Source organism: Mus caroli, chromosome 10 (genome assembly GCF_900094665.2).
Source record: "Mus caroli chromosome 10, CAROLI_EIJ_v1.1, whole genome shotgun sequence".
In the NCBI taxonomy this organism is placed as follows: Eukaryota; Metazoa; Chordata; class Mammalia; order Rodentia; family Muridae; genus Mus; species Mus caroli.
In genome coordinates, this window is record NC_034579.1 from 120,448,996 (window position 1) to 120,470,016 (window position 21,021).

The following is a 21,021-nucleotide window of genomic DNA, read 5'->3' on the forward strand; positions in this document are numbered from 1 at the left end:
GCTGCCGAATCCTCCGCGGAAGCCGCCGCGGCCTCCTAATCCTGGGCCCCCGGGTCCTCCGGGCCCTCCCGCTGCACCGGCGTCATCCGCCATTTGGTGTTTTCCCGAAGAAGAAGAAGAGTTGTTTGCTTGTTTTGTTTTTGTTTTTGTTTTATACAGGGTTTCTCTGTGTAGCCCTGGCTGTCCTGGAACTCACTTTGTAGACCAGGCTGGCCTCGAACTCAGAAATCTGCTAGGATTAAAGGCGTGTGCTACCATGCCTGGCTATCACCCTGATTCTTGGTTCATGTTGATTTGTATAAGTCAGTGATTTGCCTGTATTCATTGTTTGCCTGGTGCCCGTGAAGACAGAGGGCACAGGAGTGCCGTGTTCCTAGAGGCCAGGAGATGGTGTTGGATCCCTGGAATTACAGGCAGTTGCCAGCTGCACAATGTGCATACTAGGAACTGAGCTCCAGTCCTCTGTGAGAGCAGTGCATGGTTTTATCCACTGAGACGTCTCACCAGACAGCCTCTTGATTCTTTGCATTACATCCTCTGATCCTCTTATTACCCTTTGGCCCCTTTCTACTTGCTAATCATATGCTGACATTCTTCTTGGTTCTTTTATGTCTGATTTTTATGAATTTTTTTACTTATTGCCACGCAGTGTTATCCAGTAGGCTGGCCTCCAACTCATTGTGTAGCCCAGGATGATTTTTAAACTCCTGCCTCCCCCTCTCAAGGGCTGGTGTCACAGGAGTGCAACATCTTGTCCTACATTGAGCTCTTCGTTACTTAGCAAGGTTATTAGATGTTATCTTAGGAATGGGGAGGCTGAGATAGCATAACTGCTTGAGTCCAAGGCATGTCTGAACTACAGCAAGACTGTTTCAATAACACATACATGTAATGAGGATATGGGTGCGTTTGTTTTTTCCCCTCTACAGCCTTTGTTAGCTCTCTCCACTGTCAAACTGAGAACTTTTTTCATCATCATGCAGAAAAATGGGAAGTACTGGAGGATGCTAGGAAGTAAAAAGGTGCAATAGTACAACTTTGTGTATTTTCATAGGAAGACTAAGGGTTTCCCTGTTAGAGCTCCACCCCATCGCCATTGTCGCTGAATAAAGTGAATATCTCAGGCAAGGATATCATTGATTCTGTGACTTTCCATCCCAGAGCAACACACACTTCTGACCAGCCTCCACTTTCATTCAAAAGTCCTTTGAGACCTGGCATCTCCCTATAGGGTTGTTGGGTTGTTTTTTTTTTTTTTTTTTTTTTTTGCCTTATCTACAACCAAACTGAAGAAATGTGGTTTCAGGCAAAGGCTCGTTTAGCATATTCTTCCTTTCTACTTTACTTTACTTTACGGATCTCTGCACACACAGATCACAGCCAAGGTCTATTACTTCTGACCTTTCATTTTGTGTTTGAGACAGGGTCTCAAGGGGCTCCTGGAATCTTGACCCTTCACCTGTCAAGTTCTGGAATTACAGGGTTCTGTCAGCACGTCTGCTTAGGGCAATTATTTACATAAGCAGGTGACTCTAAATTACCCCTGGAGTGTTATAAATAAATAACCTTGTCTCCTCGATGCAGAACGTCTGTCGAAGGATGGGTCGCTTTAGTTTCTTTCGTTGCACGGATTTATATGATAAAGAGCCTCCAGGTTTCGGACCTGCTGGGCCGCCTGGAAACTTCTACCCTCACTACTGTCGAGGAAACCCCACGTTTTGGAGCCACAGAAAGTTCCTGATTTTCAGGACGCCGCCACTCAACCTCAGCGGCTGTCACCTAACCCAAGGCCCAAGGACAGTCAAAGACGGCCTAGTGCACACGTTCAACGGAACCCCGCCCCTTTGTTTCAACGTAGTTCCGCCAAAAACCTCTCCTACTGACGTTCCTATGGCCCAATTAGGTTTCGAGGCTTAGAGGGCGGCTCCTCCAATTAAAAAAGAGATTTTTCAGATTGGCACCAGTTTAGACCAATAGCTGATAGGCTCCGAGTTTTTTTTTCCCTATAGAAGCGTTAGTGGTGATGACGAACAGCAAGATCACCCAATGACTGTGCCTACGGCGGAGGTTGCCCCGCCCCAGCTGCAGGACCGGCGGAGAGGACCGCTTCGGCGCTCAGTCTCCACCCGGACTCCGCCATGTTGAGTCTTGTGGGGCGTGTGGCCTCGGCCTCGGCCTCCGGGGCCTTGCGGGGACTCAGCCCTTCGGCGGCGCTGCCACAGGCGCAGCTTCTACTGCGAGCTGCTCCCGCCGGGGTCCATCCTGGTAAGCGCCTTCCTGGAGGAGCTAGTTCGGTTCTTCTCCCTGTGACCTTGAGCTTGGGCCTATCGGATCCGTTCTCCATAAGGATCCCGGGGCAGCGGACTACTGTCCAGCCGCGGAGTGCAAGGACAGTCGCCCGTGGGAGCGTTGATCGAACCAGCAGCGTCCCATTTTGTGAGGCTAGAGTGGCGGGCAGCTGCCTTGACCTTGAGGTTTTGAGGGGGATACCAAACTCGAGAATAATGGCGGTTTTGTGCACGAGGTCGGGAAAGCAGTGCGGGTGGGTTCCCAATTGCAGCGTGCCCTTCTCCACACTTCTTCCTATCTTGCAGGAGACTTAGTCTGGGCTCCACTAACCTTCCCTCGGGGGATAAATCCGGGATTCGGGTGACCTTAAGCTGTCCTAACACTAACGCCTTCCAATACCTTTTTTGTCTGCTAGCCAGAGACTATGCGGCGCAGGCGTCTGCGGCCCCGAAGGCAGGCACTGCCACCGGGCGAATCGTGGCAGTCATCGGCGCTGTGGTGGACGTCCAGTTCGATGAGGGATTACCACCCATCCTAAATGCCCTGGAAGTGCAAGGCAGGGACAGCAGACTGGTTTTGGAGGTGGCCCAGCATTTAGGTAAGTAGGACGTTTTAGAGGTGGGAAAGAGCTTGTTAGGCTTAAATAACACAAGATCGTGCCATCTCCCGTCTGTGATGACTTTACCAAATGACTTTCGTTCTTCTGAGTTTGCTGAAGCCACACTCAGGTGCTGAGAGGGAGGCCTGTTTGCTTTCCATCACCCTTCATTACATACTGTTAGGTTTTGGTGCTTATAACGTGTTAATGCTGATTGACAGGGGAGAGCACGGTCAGAACTATTGCTATGGATGGCACTGAAGGCTTGGTTAGAGGCCAGAAAGTACTGGATTCAGGGGCACCAATCAAAATACCTGTTGGTCCTGAGACCTTGGGCAGAATCATGAATGTCATTGGAGAACCTATTGATGAGAGAGGTCCTATCAAAACCAAACAGTAAGTTTCTCTCACTGCATTTGTGAACATGGGAACCTTTTCTTGCAGTTGTACACAATGAGGTAATAACTGGTAGTAAAGCAACGTTTTCCTACAGTATTACCTCCATTTCTGTTGTATTCAGTTGTTGAAAATGAAGATACAGAAGTTTGGATTGTTGAAAACTTGCTACATAGAACCCCCTATTACTTTTTTTAAAGCTGTGTTACATTATGGATTCTCTAAAATGTACAGGTCTTTATTTTCTTACTGGTATATAAAGAAACTTTGTTATATTAAGTTCAGTAAAAGGAAAATATCAAAAAAGAGGATTATTTGTTCTTGAGACAATATTTTTTATTGCAGAGAGATGATGTCCGTGACAGCTTAACTTGGACAAGATTAGACTTGACTGTGGCTTTTGCGAATGGTGCCTGGGTTCTGACCCTTTCCCCCCTTGAATCTTACAGATTCGCTCCTATTCATGCTGAGGCTCCTGAGTTCATAGAGATGAGCGTTGAGCAGGAGATTCTGGTGACTGGGATAAAGGTTGTGGATCTGCTGGCCCCATACGCCAAGGGTGGGAAAATCGGTATGTTGGTTTTTGGTCCATGTTTTCCAAATACAGTATAGCATGGAGACCCATCTTTGAGAGTTTGACAGCCTTCATTGATGATCAGCTTCTGACTTTCGTTCTTCTGAATTTGCTGAAGCCAGATGCCGTTCCTGAGAAGGGGAAAACGGACAGAACTGAACCGTTTTTGAAGGCTGTGTAATTTGGAACTGCAGAGATCTGAACTATTTCTTCTTAAACTAGGACTCTTTGGAGGTGCTGGCGTGGGAAAGACAGTGCTGATCATGGAGCTAATCAACAATGTGGCCAAAGCCCATGGCGGTTACTCTGTATTTGCTGGTGTTGGTGAGAGGACCCGTGAGGGCAATGATTTGTACCATGAAATGATTGAATCTGGTGTTATCAACCTAAAAGATGCCACTTCCAAGGTGAGCTCCATTCAGAAAACTAATGTGTTATGTTTGATGTGATGAGCCCCGGGTTCTATAAACAAAATAGTTGTCTTCCCACCACCATTTTCCAGAATACCAATGTACATTTCTCTGGTGTGAGATATTTCTAGACTTTTTTGATAAGTAAGTAATCCAATTTGAAAGCTGATTTAAAGGTGTAGAATGGAAGCCACTCACATATCTCAGTCTTATTTTTAGTTTAGAAATTATTTCCAGTGTTCTCAATTTCATGAAGGTTGCAAACAGAAACATTGGCATCCAGTGGAAGATCCCATTAGTGGTGTCTCTCTCTTCTCTCTGATTGGGAATCTTGGATTTCTATGTGGCTTCCTTACTACTCTGCTGTCTTTTCTGACTTGTGTATGTTTTACAGGTAGCGTTGGTATATGGGCAGATGAACGAACCACCTGGCGCTCGAGCCCGGGTAGCTCTGACTGGTTTGACCGTTGCTGAATACTTCAGAGACCAGGAGGGCCAAGATGTCCTGCTGTTTATTGACAACATCTTCCGCTTTACTCAGGCTGGCTCAGAGGTAGGAGGGAAGCCTCAAGGCCTGCTTTGTTGAGCCAGTTGGGCATATTAGAAGAAAAATGTAGACACCTAAGACCCTTATTCTTTACTTGTCTTTTAGGTATCTGCCTTGTTGGGCAGAATCCCTTCTGCTGTAGGCTACCAGCCTACCCTAGCCACTGACATGGGTACAATGCAGGAAAGGATCACCACCACCAAGAAGGGATCGATCACCTCGGTGCAGGTAAGGAAAAAAACCAAACTAGGGAGATAATAACACCATATTATACTTGGGGCTAGAGAGATAGTTCACAATTAAGAATGCTTCAGGTTGCCCAGTGCCCGTCAGGTGGCTCACCATCTGTAACTCCAGCTCAGGAGACATGGCGCCCTCTTTTGGCTTCCATGGGTACCTGCATACACAGTAAACATGGTCGGTCTGGGGCGTGGAGATGTACAAAAATCATGTGCTAGGTGAAATGGCACTTGCCTTTAATCCCAACACTTAGAAGGCAGGGGCAGGTGGATCTCTGATTGAGGCCAACCTGCTCTATGTAGAGTACCAGGACAGCCAGTGTTGCTTCTTGAGGTCCTGAGTTTGATTCCCAGCAACTACATGGTAGCTCATAGCCACCTGTTATGGGATCTTCTGGCATGAAGGCATATATACAGATTGAGCACTCATGTATAAAATAAATAAATTTTAAAAGATTATGTATTTGTATGCTAGATTGTAAAGGTTAAGTTAGAAACAAATGCTCATTAGCTGGGCGTGGTATTACATACATATACCTGGGATCTTAGCACATGGGAAACAGAGGCAGAAGGATCAGGAACTCAATGCTATTTCCACCTACATAGTGAATTCCTGCCTAACTTCACTATCTGACACTGTCTCACACCAGAAAATGGGACATTTTCTTAAGTAATTCTAAGGTACTGGGGCTGAAGAGATGGCTCAGTAGTTAAAAATACTTTCTGTAGGCAGGTGGTGGTAGCCCACAGGAAGCAGAGGCCGGCAGATCTCCAAGTTTGAGGTCAGACTGGTCTAGGACCAATTCCAAGACAACCAGTGCTACATAGAGAAACCCTGTCTTAAAGAAAGCAATAATAATAATAGTAATAATTTCTGGGATTCTATTCCCAGTACCTAGTAGTGGCTCACAGCCACCTGTCATTGCAGTTGGCGAGGATCAGTCCGACCCCTTGGGTACATTCTGCAGGCTCAGTCGTGCATATGGTGCACAATGAAAATATTGTTGTGCGGTTTTTGACATTAGATCTGCCTGTGCAGCTTCTAGCTGGCCTGGTACTCACTTTCTATTCAGCTCTGTTTGGCAGCTAAGAGTTGGGATTATAGACCGGAGCTGCTACATCTAGCTTTCATTGTTATCTTGCTTGTGTGTTGTGTGTTCCAAGGCACATAATAAGCAAGCAACAAACAACACATAAGCAAGATAATGATGCTAAACAGACCTTACCATGCACCCTCGTGGTCATATTCAATTAGCTATTGCAGTGCAGGAACATCTTTTAAGAGCACAACATAAATAAAAGTTGGTACCATCACAATAAAGTGTTGGCATAGTATGCTGACCCAGATAAAGGGAGTCCATAGCTTAATCCAGTCCCAGAGATGCCAAGAAAAAAAAAAGACCTTGATTTTGAGAGGGGAATGAAAAGGGCAGGCTTAAGCAGGAGTGGGGTTACTGCTGATCTCCTGGGTTCTTGACTCTAGGCTATCTATGTGCCTGCTGATGACCTGACTGACCCTGCCCCCGCAACCACCTTTGCCCATTTGGATGCTACCACTGTGCTGTCCCGGGCTATTGCTGAGTTGGGCATCTATCCAGCTGTGGATCCACTGGACTCCACCTCTCGAATTATGGATCCCAACATTGTTGGCAATGAGCATTATGATGTTGCCCGAGGAGTGCAGAAAATCCTGCAGGTGAGTGTCTATCCTCAGAGTCAATGGCCATCAAATTGTAAGGGATTTGAGACCTCTATAAGGACTAGATTTTTTTTTTCCTGAAGTCATTTGTGTGAACAAGGAAAGTTGAGAATGGATTGATACTGCTGATGAGGTGTCCCCAGTTTCAGGGTACTCTACTTCACCCTTAGAATACAGTTGTCAGACTAGCAGTAGTGGTACACATCTTTAATGCCAGCCTGATCTACAAGGATAGCCAAGGCTACACAAAGAAACTCTTTCTCAAAAAAATAATCAGTTGTTTTCTAACCTAGTTGAATAGGCAGAATATGACACTAACCTTGGTTGACGGCTTCCTGGACCTTCTGAAGGTGTAGGCACTTAACTCTGTCCTTTCATCTTGCTTGCTTTTAGGACTACAAATCTCTCCAGGACATCATTGCCATCTTGGGTATGGATGAACTTTCTGAGGAAGATAAATTGACTGTGTCCCGGGCAAGAAAGATCCAGCGCTTCTTATCTCAGCCATTCCAAGTTGCCGAGGTCTTCACGGGTCACATGGGAAAGCTGGTGCCCTTGAAGGAGACCATTAAAGGGTTCCAGCAGATCTTAGCAGGTGAGGTGTTTTCCTTTTATCAAGCCTAGCCATAAAAGTGAGAGAAAACAAGCCTATCTTCTCATTCTAACATGATCAAATGAAATGATACCTACCTTTCTTTCTTTCTTTTTTTTTAAAGATTTATTTATTTATTATATGTAAGTACACTGTAGCTGTCTTCAGACACTCCAGAAGAGGGCACCAGATCTCGTTACGGATGGTTGTGAGCCACCATGTGGTTGCTGGGATTTGAACTCTGGACCTTTGGAAGAGCAGTCGGGTGCTCTTACCCACTGAGCCATCTCACCAGCCCCAACCTACCTTTCTTTCTTAAAGATTTATTTATTATATCTAAGTACACTGTAGTTTTCTTCAGACACTCCAAAAGAGGGCGTCAGATCCCATTACAGATGGTTGTGAGCCACCATGTGGTTGCTGGGAATTGAACTCGGGACCTTTGGAAGAACAGTCTATGCTCTTAACCTCTGAGCCATCTCTCTAGCTCCCTTGTCTATACTTTAAAAGTATACCATTAAAGTCCATAACTGTCCCATGTCACTGAGTTGAAAGTGAGAATTTTACCTCAGGTGCAGCAAATTACGGGTTTTAAGTGCTGTGTGTCTGAGTGTTGTATGGAGTTAGGTCCTCACAGAACAGCCAGTGGAGGTTAGAAGTGGCATCTGGTCCCTGTAATTAGAGGTGAGAAAGCAGTAGTCAGTGTTAAGCCACCACTCCAGCCCCAAACTTATATTCTTGATCTACTACATCTTGTCTTAAATTACACATACACTGGTATGAAGGCAGAACACTTTACACATAATAAATCTTTAAAAAAAATTATACTTGGAAGGGGTGGATATGATGCACACCTTTAGTGCTGGGACTCCTAAATAGATCTAGGGGCTTGATTTCCAGGCCAGCCAGGAACACACCCCCACCTCAAAAAGTAAATTTCACGTGGAAGTTGAAGTTTCCTTGCATGATGAGGTTTCACAGTGGGCTCAAGTGGTGAGGTGTACGTGCTGCAGGAAGCTGATATAACTCAACTTCTTACTATGTTTTCCCCTATGTAGGTGAATATGACCATCTCCCAGAACAAGCCTTCTACATGGTGGGACCCATTGAAGAAGCCGTCGCAAAGGCTGATAAGCTGGCAGAAGAGCACGGGTCGTGAGGGACTCCAGCCAAACTCGGGCCAAACGCGGCACTGCACTGATCTCTCCATATCGAGTGAGAGCTCAGGTTTCCATGCAGGCCATACAAGAGCCTTGATTGAAGATGTGATGTTCTCTCTGAAGAGTATTTAAAGTTTTCAATAAAGTATATACCCCTCATTTATGTCTGTTTATGTTGCTTCTGAAGCAGCTTATAATTGAGCTCACAGTGGTAGGCCACATTTAGGAAATCATTGTTAGAAACAGAATTATTATTAAAAAGATCAATTTATTAATGAGATTCTATGGGCCTTGTGTTTCATAATAGGCTCAGCTTTGGTTTTTGCTCCAATTATCACTAAAGTGTTTTTCCCCTGGGGAAAATAGATAAATTATTCAAGACAGGGATTACGTTTTTAGGAAATGTTGAATATCTGTCACAATTGAGGGTCTTGTCTAGGTACTCATTCAGAAAATTCCTAATATATTGCCAGAAATTTGAACAAGCCTAGCTGTGCATGTTTGTGTTTGAGTCTTCAGGGAAAAAAAAATGAGGTCTCCTAAGATCCCTTATGAAAAAATTTTAAGGCTTCTGTGGTGTTACAAAGAGTAATCTTTATACTGTTGCCATTGGGACTTTTGAAAAGCAGTACTTCCTCTTCATAAAAATGGGTGCCTTAGCACACACTATGCTAGGATGTATTTTGTGCCTTACAACGTGTTTGAGCCCAGCTAGTGGCCTCTTGTGGAAGCATTTGAGACTACAAGACCTGCAATCTCACCATTTTGAGATCTATTTAAGGCTATTTGCAAGGAGGTATTTCTATCATCTAATGACTTTACAAACCAGCTGGAGTTGGCCTGGGGAGGAGCCTACATCTATAAGTTTCACCTTGTAAAGTTGTCCACTTGGGGTAGAGCTCTGGACAGCTCAACTCCCAATTCTGAGCTGTGACCTGAAGGGCTTTGGGAAAGGTTCCTGGGGTGGAGTAGAGGCCTGAGCTTCCCATCTGTCTATGACGTCCTTGGCTCCGGGCCCTCCTGTGTCAAGATCAGGACAGAAGGTGGCGCCCCTGAGTTGCCTGTTCTTGGTAGTTTGCTCTTGGAGCTTGGGTTGGGGGAAATGCTGTTATCGGGTGGGGACAGCTCCAGATCCTGACTCGAGTCGGCAAAAAGACCTAAGAGTACACAGGTCACCTCTTTCTGCTTTGTCACCCAAATACAGACTTGGAAACTGATATTTTAAAGGTCATTTCCATCCCGGTGTTCGTGTTCTCTAAGGTTTGTAGAGAACCTTTCTCTCTCGCTAGCTGTAACTCTGTTTCCTTCATCCTTTACTGTCCCCTTCAACCACAGTCCTAAAGTATTAATATAGTTCTAACCTTCCTCCATATTTCTCCTCGTCGGCCCGGTCCTCGCCTCCTCCCTCTCTCCACCCAATGAAAGCCCCGCCCTTCCCTCCTCCCTCCCACCCCAGTCTGTCATACAGGGACATCACCCTACAGCAGTTCAGGCTGTGTGGTTCGCAGGAAGCATACATACATTGGCTTTTTTGGGGTTTTCGAGTTCCCAGCCCATAGTTGGGCAGGATCCAACAGTAGCCTTCAATTGAAGCGAGACCCAAGGGCAGTGAGAATCTGGGTCCTAATCCTGAGTCCTGCCAGCCTGACATGGGTAAGTATGATAGCTGCCCCTGGGAAAGGCCTGAGGGATGCCCAGCTCCCTCCCTGGCTGACTCAGCAGGGGTGGGGCCTAACCTTTGCTCTTTTGGGGGGTGAAGGAGGGGAAATGGACTGTGGGGGGACACGGGGCTTAGCTGGTGAGCTGCTGAACATTGGCAAGCTCCAGCTCTAAGGAAGAGCCTGGGGTTGTATCTTAGGTTAGGGCTTCCTTCCTCAACCTTGAACCCCCCCCCCCCCGCTCCAATTTAAGTGCAGAGATTCGACTAGTATTTTACTGTATTCATTACTAGTCCAGTCTTAGTCTTGTAAGAGATGCTTCCCCTCCCCCTAGTTTCTCTCGGTGTTTCTTCCTCCCCCCTTTAACCCACCACCGGGTCGGGGCTGCACTGAGCAGCTGCTTCCTGTTGCCCCAGAGGTTGCTGCAAGGGTGGTGGTGGTGGCTGGGGCCAAACCGAGCAATGAATAAAGCCGATTCTTAGCCCTGCATCAGCCTCACGACCCTGTTACGGATGGCCTTCACCATTGACAGGACAGAGAGCGTTTTGCTTCTGTGGATTCCTGATTCCAGATTTGTACAGCTGTAGTACGGATAGAGCCGGGAGAAGCCTGTTTACCTAGCAGGGCGCTGTGCGTGACCCCGACATGCTCTCGGCCTTGAGTTCCCTCTCCTGCTCTCCTAGGCCTCCTTGAATCTTTGTGGCTCCCACTGTCTCTCCAGCCTCCTTTGTGAATAAGTCTTAGCTAGCGCCCCGTGCCGGCAAAAAGAGCTCTTCAAGTACTCCAGTTCAGACCCACCGCTGTCCCCAACTACGCCGTAGAAGTTTCTGTCTTTTCCTGCATCTGGGATCCTTCCTGGTTCTGGCCCCTAGGAGACGCCACCCGCCGTCCCCTCCCCCAGCGGAGCCTTCGCGACAGCCGTCCCTGAGCGCTCGTCCTCACCCGGGTGGCTCCTGCCCCTTTAAGCGCCACCCCCCCCCCTCCACCGCCGGCCTCGGGCTGGGGGAGGAGGCGCCGCCGCCCGGCTCGGCCACCTGCGCCGCCGCCGCCGCCCGGCCGGGCCCTGCTTCAGGTGAGGCCCGGCATCCGCCTCCAGGCCCGGGGTCCAGGGCAGGGCGTCCCCGCAGCCGTTTCCTCCCCTGGGATCCAAGCTCTGACCTTCCCTGCGCCGGCTGCCCTTGCTCTCTCCCCCGCCCTGCCTCCTCGCCCGTTCCTCCCCTGTCCTCTGCGCCCGGGATCCGGAGGCTTCTCACGCCTCTCCGCCATCCTCTCCCGGGAGAACCCCTCCTATTCCGGCCCTGGATCTCCCCTCCCCCGCGCCTCTCTCGCCAGAAAGCTCTCCGGCGGTCTGGGTTTCGCCTCCTCTTCTCTGGAACTAGCGCTTTCCCACGCCATCCTAACCCCGGAGGGGGGGGGGCGGATAACCGCCACCCCAACCCCTCTCCTGGTAGTGCGGGGGGCGGGGGGTACGACGCACGTTACGGGCGCTGTCCGCCCTGCTCCGCTCACCCTTCAAGTTCAGCTAAGTCCCACCTAAAGCTTTTCTTGCGGAGTTTGGGGTCGGACCCGAGCACCGCCCCCTGATCTCGGTGGGAAGGGCGCTCGGCCCCGCTGGAGCTGGCCCCTCCCCCTAGTCCCGGCGCCGGGGGCAGCGGCGCTGCGGGAACCTTGTGATACTCCGCTTCAGCGGCTGTTGCGGCAGAACAAGACTGGGGCCAAGTCTCTAAGGGATTGGGGGTGCTGGGTAAGGCAAAGGAAGCCCGACCTTCTCTATTTCAGGTTACTCCCAGAAAACAAAACAAAACAAACAAAAAAACCCCGAGATGTCACTGTCATATATGCCTACCATGGAGCTGTCCGTTGGGGAATTTGGAGACTAGATCCGAGGGGCGCAGACCCACTTGGAGAAGGGGAGGGGTTATAATCTTTTTGGCATATTACGAGAGAACCTAACCTTACCAAAATACGGTGAGATTGTCTCCTCCGAAAAGGAACCAATGGGAATTGCTACAGGGCCAAGAGCTGTGGCTAAGGCAAGATCAGTTCAGTCATTGAGTGGGAGGTCTTATTAATTACCCTACCTTCAATAGGGAATACTCCTTCCGCCAACTCCTTCCATCCAGCTGAGCCCCGAGCTCCTTCTCTAATGCCCCTGCCTCCAGAATTAGGAGAATGGGTGTCAGGGTTTGTCTTATACTATTCTGAGTCTCAACTAAAGGTGCTGGGAGGGGCGCAGTGTGTGTGTGTGTGTCCTGTAGTGCTTAAGGTTGGATCCTTGGAGTGTCTTGAAGAGGAAAGGGAAGATACAGCTAGGATGCATACCACCATCGCATAGCCCCAGCCATCTGGCTCCAGAGTGGCTGGCACAATGACAGCTGACCCAGAGACAGGGAGGTACAGCAGGAACTTGGAGGGTGAGAAGGCCGTTTATCCCCAACTCATGTCTCATCATCCTCTGGCTTGTTTTGTGGGAGGTTCAGTCTGTTCCCCAGACACTCTTCTCACAGGTTGCTAATAAAATGACCGTTGGCCCCTTTCTCTTTGGAGTAGCTTCTTGAAGGGAGGCTTGTTGGCTAACCAGCCACATTGTATGGGGATTGACAAATGTTTGGGGACACATGGGATCAAGTCCGCTTTTTTGCGTTGAGATTTGGCATGGGGGGGGGGCGTGTCACAAGTGTTGTATGTCAAGGCACCTGGCAAAAAGTAAAAAGCTTTGGGGCGTATTCCCTGCCCACCTTTATCCTTCAGAGAGTAGGGAAGATCGCAGCCTAGGTGGGATAAAGCGATAGAAGCCCTTCTGTACCAGATGAAAAGACGTATTATGCCCTGTTTTTCCTCTTCTAATCTCTGGTGGTCTTCTATCCTACCTCTTTACTGGCTCAGGGCTGGGTTTGGGCCTAAAAGTAGCCGAGGTTACTAGGCCTGGGGCTCGGAAGGGGTGGGGACAGTGGGGCACAGGAGTAACCGGCTCTTCCGGAGCCAGCGGTGGGTGTGTGTGGGTGTGTGGTGATGAAGCGAAGGGGCGTGGTCACGGACCTCTGACTGGCGCAGGCTCCTCCTCTGCGTGCCATGTCTCAAACTGGTTAGCCCCGGGTGGGAGGTAGGAAGAGTCATCTGCCCTGGAAAAGGGAGAGGACAGAAAGATACTAGCTTTCCTCTAAACCTGTCTCTTCCCTCTCCTCTCCTTAGGTGCCAGTTCCAACCTAAGCTTTTTTTTTTTCTTGGTGGTGGTGGGGTTACACATTTTTGTTTGTTTGTTTGTTTTGAGACAGGGTTTTTCTGTATAGCCCTGGCTGTCCTGGAACTCACTCTGTAGACCAGGCTGGTCTCGAACTCAGAAATCACCCTGCCTCTGCCTCCCGAGTGCTGGAATTAAAGGCGTGCGCCACACTTCTTTTTTTTTTTTGGCCTAAATTTACTTCTCCTTTCTCCAGGGCGTTGAGGTTAGTGGGCTTTTAGAAGGATAAGGTGAGCCGGGCATGGTGGCACACACCTTTAATCACAGCACTCGAGAGGCAGAGGCAGGCGAATTTCTGAGTTCGAGGCCAGCCTGGTCTACAGGGTGAGTTCCAGGACAGCCAGGGCTATACAGAGAAAAAAAAAAAAGAAGGATAAGGTGTATGCCCCCAGGCGACCTTTGCCCTTTTGTGTTTTTTCCAGACAAAGTCTCACAATGAAGTCCTGACTAGTCTGGAACTGGATTTGTAGACCAAGCTGGCCTTGAGCTCACAGGGCGATCCTCTCATCTATGCCTCTTCAGTGTAGGAATGAATTACAGGCGTAGGTTGCCGTGACTGACTTTATAAACTCATTTTGACAGGGGAGAGAGATTTTGTTCTGTCTCCTCCTTCCCTTAGTAATCTACTTACCTCGGTTGAGGGAGAGGAACCATGTGCTGAGCCCACATTGTTGGCTTATCTTAAAGAGATCTTCCTTTTGAAACCTATCTGAACTATTTATAATGATGGGTGGGTAAAACATCTCCCACACTCAGATTCCCTCTCTGGTGTAAAAACATTGACTTTAGACTGCTGATTTGGTTCAATCAGACTCTGTCCACACCCAGATTTCCAATCTCTTGGGATCCCCCAGAGAAAAATGTATTTGTTGACACCTCAAAAACAGCCAGAATCTCGTTTGTGTGTCGCTCTTTCTAAGTCTTCAGACTTAGCTTTGCATAGTTTAGGCAATTGTTTACATTCTAAAACTACATTTCATTGATTTGAATGGGAATTATGAAGCCAGAAGTCTTGAATTGGAAGGAAGGGGAATGAAGTTCCCTTCTCATCATATTTTAATTATGTGTGACTTTGAACAGGTCGGTGAGCTTCTGTGGGTCTTGATTTCTTCATCTAGTGAGTGAGAAGTAGGAATTGAAAAGAAAAAGCTGTAACATACAACACTGTTTCCCATCTTGGCTCCCTGCAATACACATTCAGATGAAAGCTAAGCTATAATTCCTGTCTAGAGACTTCCAGTTCTCCAAAGAACACAGCCATGTAGCCTTGTTGGAAAAGGTATGGGAACTGGGTAGTGGTGGTGCACGCCTTTAATCCCAGCACTCCGGAGGCAGAGGCAGGCAGATTTCTGAGTTCGAGGCCAGTCTACTGAGTGAGTTCCAGGACAAGCCAGGGCTACACCGAGAAACCCTGTCTTGAAAAACCAAAAAATAAAAAGAAAAGGTATGGGAACAGAAAAATATTTGGGACTTTTTTTTTTTTTTGTTATCTTACTGCTTATCTTCTACTCTTTGGCCACATTTAGGCTAGATTCAGATCTTGACTGTGTGGAGCCAGAGCCAAGTCTCCTTTCCCCATGTGCAGGATTCTCTCCAACGACCAAGGTCCTGCAGATGACACCAGGAAAGCAGTGATCCAGGCAGGACCAGGTTGTCCCTACAGGACATAGGTGAGTATACTGCTTCCTTTTCATCCCTGTAAAATCGCTCCCTATGTATCAACTTCCACTTTTTCATTACCACCCTGCTGAGGAAATAAACAGCCCCGAAATGGTCCTAGAAATGTGCTCTAGCCGTTATGGTTAACCCTGAGATATAGCTCACCTTTCGATTTGACCTGCGTGAAGCAAGACTCCAACCCTCAATGAGATGCTGGTGAAGCAGGAACCTGCTGGGAGGGATTCTGGGCACTAGGACCCAGATTCGGATCTGAGACGAAGGGGCCAGGCACTAGGACCCGGCGGCCGCGGCGCTGGTGGGCGGTGCCGCCTGCCCCGTTTCCCCGCCCTCTCCGGCTTACTCCTCCCCTGCCGGCCATGTTGGCTCAGCTCAGGCCCCGCGGTTGAACCGCGACCCCCTTCCCCCTCCCAGACCCCGCACTCTGCACCCCTCTCCCGCGGGCGTCTCCTCCCTCCTGGCGCCCGGAGCCTGGCCATGTGAACCGCCCGTCCCCCGGGGAGAAGCGAGCCCCGACCGGGCCGGACGCCGTCGCCTCAGGTTTGTAGGGTGTGCGACCGGGGGCCGAGGGTCGGGCGCCCGGTGTCCGCGGGAGTTCCTTAGGCAGCTGGCGCCTCAGGTGACCGGGGCTTCTCCTCGCTGGGACGCCGCCGAGCGGTTGGGAGACCCCGGCCGGGCGCGGGTGGCGGCTGACGAGGCCCCCTGAGGTGGAGGTGGCGGTCGGGCTCGGCTGGGGTGGAGACCCATCCAGTGGCGGCGGAATCCCCGGGAGGGCTCCACCTCCTGGGGCGGCGGGGTCGCGGGCGTGCAGGGGATGGACGCGGGGCTTCCCGCGGTGGGCTACACCTGAGGCTCGTGCGGACAGGGGTTTCGGCCGCGGTGAGTGGGGGTGACTCCGCGGTGACTCCCCGGAGAGCCTCGGGTTTCTGTTCTCCGGGTCGTGGAGAGGGCCTGGCTGTCGGTCGTGCTGGCCTGACTTGGGGCCCTGGAGCCCCGGGAGAATCCCCGACTCTGGAGATGGGGGTTGATACAACTCATACTTGGCGTCTAGGTTTGAGTAGGGCCGAAAACTGAGGGGAAGAATAAAGAGGGATTCCTTCCCAAGGAAATCCTATCCAAAGGGGATCCCCGTTTCCGTAGAGAGACGGTGCTCTCGCATCATCCCTTTCTTTCCCGGCGTTCCCGACTTGCACAAGTCAATGCCAATAGCAGGCATCCTTTGTGGAGCTTACAGGAGTGAGGGATTTGTATCCTTCGGGGGAGTGGTGTTGGTGGGGGCGATAGCTTCCACCACCTCCATCTGTACACAAACTGCCCCTCCCCCAGCCTCCCGCAGGAAGTGGCCGGGAAATGGCAGCTGTGCGTTCGATGCTGCGTCTCTTGTTGTTTTGAAATGACCATTTTAATCTGATTTGGTTTCATTTTCTGAAGCCTTCTGGGCAAGCTTGGATCTGCCAAACGTTAGACTTTTTCCACTCTAGTATTCATTTGTCATCTAGTAGTCGATCAACTATAGTTGACCCACTGATCTTGGTCCTCCTTTGTACACTGTCTCTTCTGGACCCCACTCCTGGCCCAAGTTAGAAGTCATAGAGAATCAAAGTGAGTTATCATGAGCAGTGATCACTATTCAGAACAAGCAGTGCAGATTGAGTGTAGAAAGCTGCCAAGAGTACTTGAGATCTTTATGGAATTAGAGTGGCTTTCTTGATCCTTAATATTTTTAAGCATGACAGTTTTCTTTTTTGCAAATCATCGGAGCAAATACGCTTGTGGAGAGATACTTATGAGATGTGGAAGAAGGGAAAGAGGGAAGATGTGTACTTATGATTTGTATATAGGGATGGGGACTGATTATTATTACTAATGAGAGTGTTAAGCTTGTTCCTCAGTGGTGATTCTAGTCTAGTCCTGCAGGGAAACCTCTTCGTTGACTTAGGTTCCTGGAAGTTTTACCTTTTACAGAACTAATTAGGGGAATTTGCTATCATGATGTAACTTTCATCTATACAAGACACTTTCTTTCTCTTTTTTTTAAACATTTTTTAAAAAAGATTTATTTATTTATTTATTTATTATATGTAAGTACACTGTAGCTGTCTTCAGACACACCAGAAGAGGGAGCCAGATTTCATTACGGATGGTTGTGAGCCACTATGTGGTTGCTGGGATTTGAACTCCAGACCTTCAGAAAAGTAGTCGGGTGTTCTTACTCACTGAGCCATCTCACCAGCCCTTTTTTAAACATTTATGTTTGTGAGTACACTGTCAGTCTTCAGACACACCAGAAGAGGGCATCGGATCCCATAACAGATGGTTGTGAGCCACCATGTGGTTGCTGGGAATTGAACTTAGGACTTTGAGCAGAGAACCAGTGCTCTTAACCACTGAGCCATCTCTCCAGCCCCCAAAAGAATATTTCTTGAAGGGTAGGGTTTTTTTCTTTTTCCTTAAATTTTTTTGTTTTTGTTTTTGTACTTTATGTGTATGGGTCTTTTGCTGCATGTGTGCCTGGAGCCAGCCCATAGAGTCCTGATGCAGGGTTTGGATTGCTGGATTGGGGTTACAAAATAGTTGTGAATGTGAGGACTGAACTCCTGTCCTCTGGAAGAACAGCGCTTAACTGAGGAGCCATTTCTCCATCCCAAAATAACATGCTTTTGTTATTTTTAATTGTTGGTCTACAGGGTCTGGAGAGGTGGTTCAGCAGATAAGAGCACTGGCTGCTCTTCCAGAGCACTGGGGTTCAATTCTCAGCTCCCACATGGCATTTCACAACTGTCTGCAGCCCTGGGTACCAGTTCTAGGGGATCTGACACCTTCACACAGGCCTACAGATGAACAAAACTCCAATGCAGAAAAAATAAAATAATTTTTTTTTAAAAAACGGGGTGTGTACCACCATTGCTCAGCTGAGATTTTTTGTTTTTTTCGAGACAGGGTTTCTCTGTATGCCCCTGGCTGTCCTGGAACTCACTTTGTAGACCAGACTGGCCTCAAACTCAGAAATCCACCTGCCTCTGCCTCCCAAGTGCTGGGATTAAAGGCATGTGCCACCATGCCCGGCCAGATTTTTTTTAAGCTTTATTTTATTTTATGTATTCACATTCAGACACACCAGAAGAGAGCATCAGACCCCATTGCAGATGGTTGTGAGTCACCATGTGGTCAATGGGAATTGAACTCAGGACCTCTGGAAGAGAGCAGTCAGTGCTCTTAATGACTGAGCCATCTCTCCAGCCCCTCTGGGTTTTTGTTTGTTTTGTTTTGTTTTTAATTTTTGTTTTGAGACAGGGTCCTAGAACTCCCTGAGTAGACATGGCTGGCCTCATACTCCCGAGATCCACCTGCCTCAGCCTTCTGAGTGTCAGACTTAAAGTTTATGTCATTGCAACACAGAGACTTGTTTTTTGTTTTTGTTTTTTTTCTTATACCAGGATCAGACTGGCCTAGAACTAAGCATTTGAAGTTTATGTTGGCTTTAAATTGGGAGTAATCCTACTTCTACCTCTCAGATGTTGGGATTACAGAACAGACTCCACTCTACCTGGTCTAACCAAGAGATTTTTTTTTTCTCTAAAGGATAAAGTGATATCACTGTGATCTATACCTCTCCATTTTGTTTTTTGTTTGAATTTTCCTATCCACCACCACCCCTAAGACAGTGTCTCATTAGGTAGCCCTAGCTGGCCTGGAGTTCTCTATGTAGACCAGGCTGGCCTTAAGTTTACAGAGATGTGCTTGTCTCTGTTTCCCACAGAATGGGATTAGGTGTGTGCCCCATGCCTAGCTCCGTCCTATTTTGTTGTCATTTGGGTTTGCTTAGGGACACGACTTGAAATACCAAGAATGGAAATGTGAAGATCATTTGAAGTGCCCTGCAAACATGCACCTGTCATTGAAATTGTGATATTTCTTTTTTTTTCTTTCTTTTTTTTTTTTTAAAGATTTACTTATAGGAGTATACTTGAGATGTCATCAGACACATTCAGAAGAGGAAATCAAATCCCATTACAGATGGCTGTGAGCCACCATGTGGTTGCTGGGAATTGAATTCAGGACCTCTGGAAGAGCAGTCAGTGTTCTTAACCACTGAGCCATCTCTCCAGCTCCGAGATTGCAATTTTTCTATCAGAAACTTGTTGGCTGCATATAAATCCATAGATTGAAGATCTAGGGTAGGAGCAGGCGTATGTAACTTTTGTGAAAATGGTATCTTTATAAGTAAGATTGAATCATTGCTCTTAGTGGGGTGGCTGACAATCTGGAAACAGAAACAGCTGTGTGGGCATTGCCTCTCTGATGCTGACTGGCAGGTTCTTCTGACCAAGACCGTATAGGGCATCTGAGTGATATCAGCTGTCTGGTTGTGTGTGTGTGTGTGTGTGTGTGTGTGTGTGTGTGTGTGCTGGGAATTTAATTCAAGGTCTCACACATGCTATGCTTTACCGGTTTCATATTTAAAAGATACAGTACTGGAGTAGTTATGTTTGTCTCGGGGTGTGGGTAGAGATTAAAGAACAACTTTCAAGAGTCAGTTCTATCCAACCATGTAGATTTGAATTCAGCTTTGACAGTAGGTACCTTTAACCATTGAGTCTCCTCATCAGCCCCACCACTTCTCCTGTTTTTAGCCTGTAGAAATTGATTTTTCTTGTTGGAGTTAAAAGAGGGAAAAGATGTGGAAATAAGAGTTTGGTTGTAAAAACATTCTTTTTTGTTTATTTTTTTGTTTTTCAAGACATGGTTTCTCTGTGTAGCTCTGGCTGTCCTGAAACTCTGTAGACCAGGCTGGCTACAAACTCCCCACTGGGATTAAAGGCGTGCACCAACACCTGGTTCACCTTTTTTTGTTTGGTTGGTATTTTTTTTTTGGTTTTTCGAGACAGGGTTTCTCTGTATAGCCCTGACTATCCTGGAACTCACCGTATAGACCAGGCTGGCCTTGAATTCAGAAATCCGCCTGCCTCTGCCTCCCGAGTGCTGGGATTAAAGGCATGCACCACTACTGCCCGGCGGTAGTAACCTTTTTTATTCTCCTACTCTTAGAGTGATGTAAAGTTATTAATTGGTATAGTGTGTGATCTTGCCTGTGTGTGAAGTGAGACAGTAAAGTGAGTTTTTATACTTTAGGATATAGAGAGGTTTTCTGGGTCCCCCCCCCGCCCCCTTATTTCGGCAATAGGGTTTCAGGTAAGTCAGGCTGGCTTTGTTTTTATTTTATTTTTGAGGCAGAGTCTTTCTGTGTACCCCTAGCTGTCCTGAAACACTCCATGTAGACCAGGCTGGCCTTGAATGCAGAGAGATCTATCTGCCTCTTACCTAGTGTGTAGAGGGCCTTCAGTTCAGTCCACAGCACTGCAGGAATGTACAAATCAAGAAATTTAGGGCCTTTCCCCTCTAGGGTGATAGGTCAATAAAGTGTTTGTTTGTTTGCTTGAGACATAATCTCATTGTGTGAGATCCTGGCTAGCTTAAAACTGGGAAGCATAGACCAGACTGACTTTCAGTTCACAGAGCCCTACCTGCCTCTGCTGTGATTTAGTCCTGGGATTAAAGGCTTTCTCTTTAGCACACAAGCTCAAGCTGGCTTTCAACTCCTGTAGCCCAAGGGGGCAGTCCTTCTGCCCCGGTTTCCTATTTGGTGGTGTCTTGTGTTGTCTCCCCTACCTTGTAACATGGTAGGGAAGGGCAAAGTATATTCTACCAAAAAACTACACACAACTCTTCCTTTGGCAGTGAAGTGTAAGAACTATGGCAGAAAACCAACTTGTGATATGATTCCTTTAGTTTTGTTGTTGTATATATATAAACATTAGGGTTTTTTTTTTTTTTTAAATGCTGAGAAGCAAGTTGACATGTCAATATTCACCTGTAATCCCACATTTTCCAGGGTCTAACTATGTAGCCCTAGCTGGCCTGGAGTTCTCTATGTAGACCA

The 21,021-nt window shown here is 47.8% G+C and overlaps 2 protein-coding genes, 1 long non-coding RNA gene and 2 other non-coding genes across 14 annotated transcripts in view; 4 read left to right on the plus strand and 1 right to left on the minus strand.

Moving 5' to 3' along the window:
• The first annotated feature begins 2,041 nt into the window (after positions 1–2,041).
• Atp5f1b (ATP synthase F1 subunit beta) lies at positions 2,042–8,663 on the plus strand. The gene is made up of 10 exons (XM_021173617.1): positions 2,042–2,265; positions 2,705–2,887; positions 3,109–3,283; positions 3,733–3,854; positions 4,080–4,264; positions 4,662–4,820; positions 4,920–5,042; positions 6,537–6,749; positions 7,146–7,347; positions 8,403–8,663. Exons 1-10 carry the CDS (start codon positions 2,139–2,141, stop codon positions 8,501–8,503), a joined length of 1,590 nt encoding a protein of 529 aa, XP_021029276.1. The 5' UTR covers positions 2,042–2,138; the 3' UTR covers positions 8,504–8,663.
• Positions 2,956–3,029, plus strand: LOC115032199. The gene has a single exon (XR_003837856.1). It is a non-coding gene; the product is annotated as a small nucleolar RNA SNORD59 (small nucleolar RNA).
• LOC110302853 lies at positions 3,850–11,690 on the minus strand. 2 transcript variants are annotated; one of them, XR_003837748.1, is made up of 4 exons: positions 11,672–11,690; positions 7,912–8,016; positions 7,072–7,372; positions 3,850–3,988 (listed from the first exon to the last, which is right to left on the minus strand). It is a non-coding gene; the product is annotated as an uncharacterized LOC110302853 (long non-coding RNA). The 2 variants fall into 2 exon arrangements; XR_002378865.2 differs by lacking the exon at positions 11,672–11,690 and adding an exon at positions 9,376–9,426.
• LOC115032198 lies at positions 3,926–3,997 on the plus strand. Its single transcript, XR_003837855.1, has one exon. It is a non-coding gene; the product is annotated as a small nucleolar RNA SNORD59 (small nucleolar RNA).
• Positions 9,978–21,021, plus strand: part of Baz2a (bromodomain adjacent to zinc finger domain 2A) — a 35,706-nt gene continuing 24,662 nt past the window's right edge. For 3 of the 9 annotated variants that reach the window (XM_021173612.2, XM_029482201.1, XM_029482200.1), the window contains exons 1-2: positions 9,978–10,157; positions 14,930–15,073. The gene's annotated coding sequence lies outside the window, so the exon portion shown is untranslated. Of the gene's footprint in view, positions 10,158–11,166; positions 11,235–11,650; positions 11,907–14,929; positions 15,074–15,099; positions 15,621–21,021 lie in introns of those variants that run through there. The other 6 variants (XM_021173610.2, XM_029482199.1, XM_029482198.1 and 3 more) reach the window with 6 other exon arrangements.

Excerpts from the sequence above, each read along its gene's own strand:
- Atp5f1b (XM_021173617.1), top strand. The coding sequence starts at position 2,139 with ATGTTGAGTCTTGTGGGGCGTGTGGCCTCGGCCTCGGCCTCCGGGGCC. Across the intron at positions 4,265-4,661 it reads TAAAAGATGCCACTTCCAAG|GTAGCGTTGGTATATGGGCA; the intron begins GTGAGCTCCATT and ends TATGTTTTACAG. Across the intron at positions 6,750-7,145 it reads GAGTGCAGAAAATCCTGCAG|GACTACAAATCTCTCCAGGA; the intron begins GTGAGTGTCTAT and ends GCTTGCTTTTAG.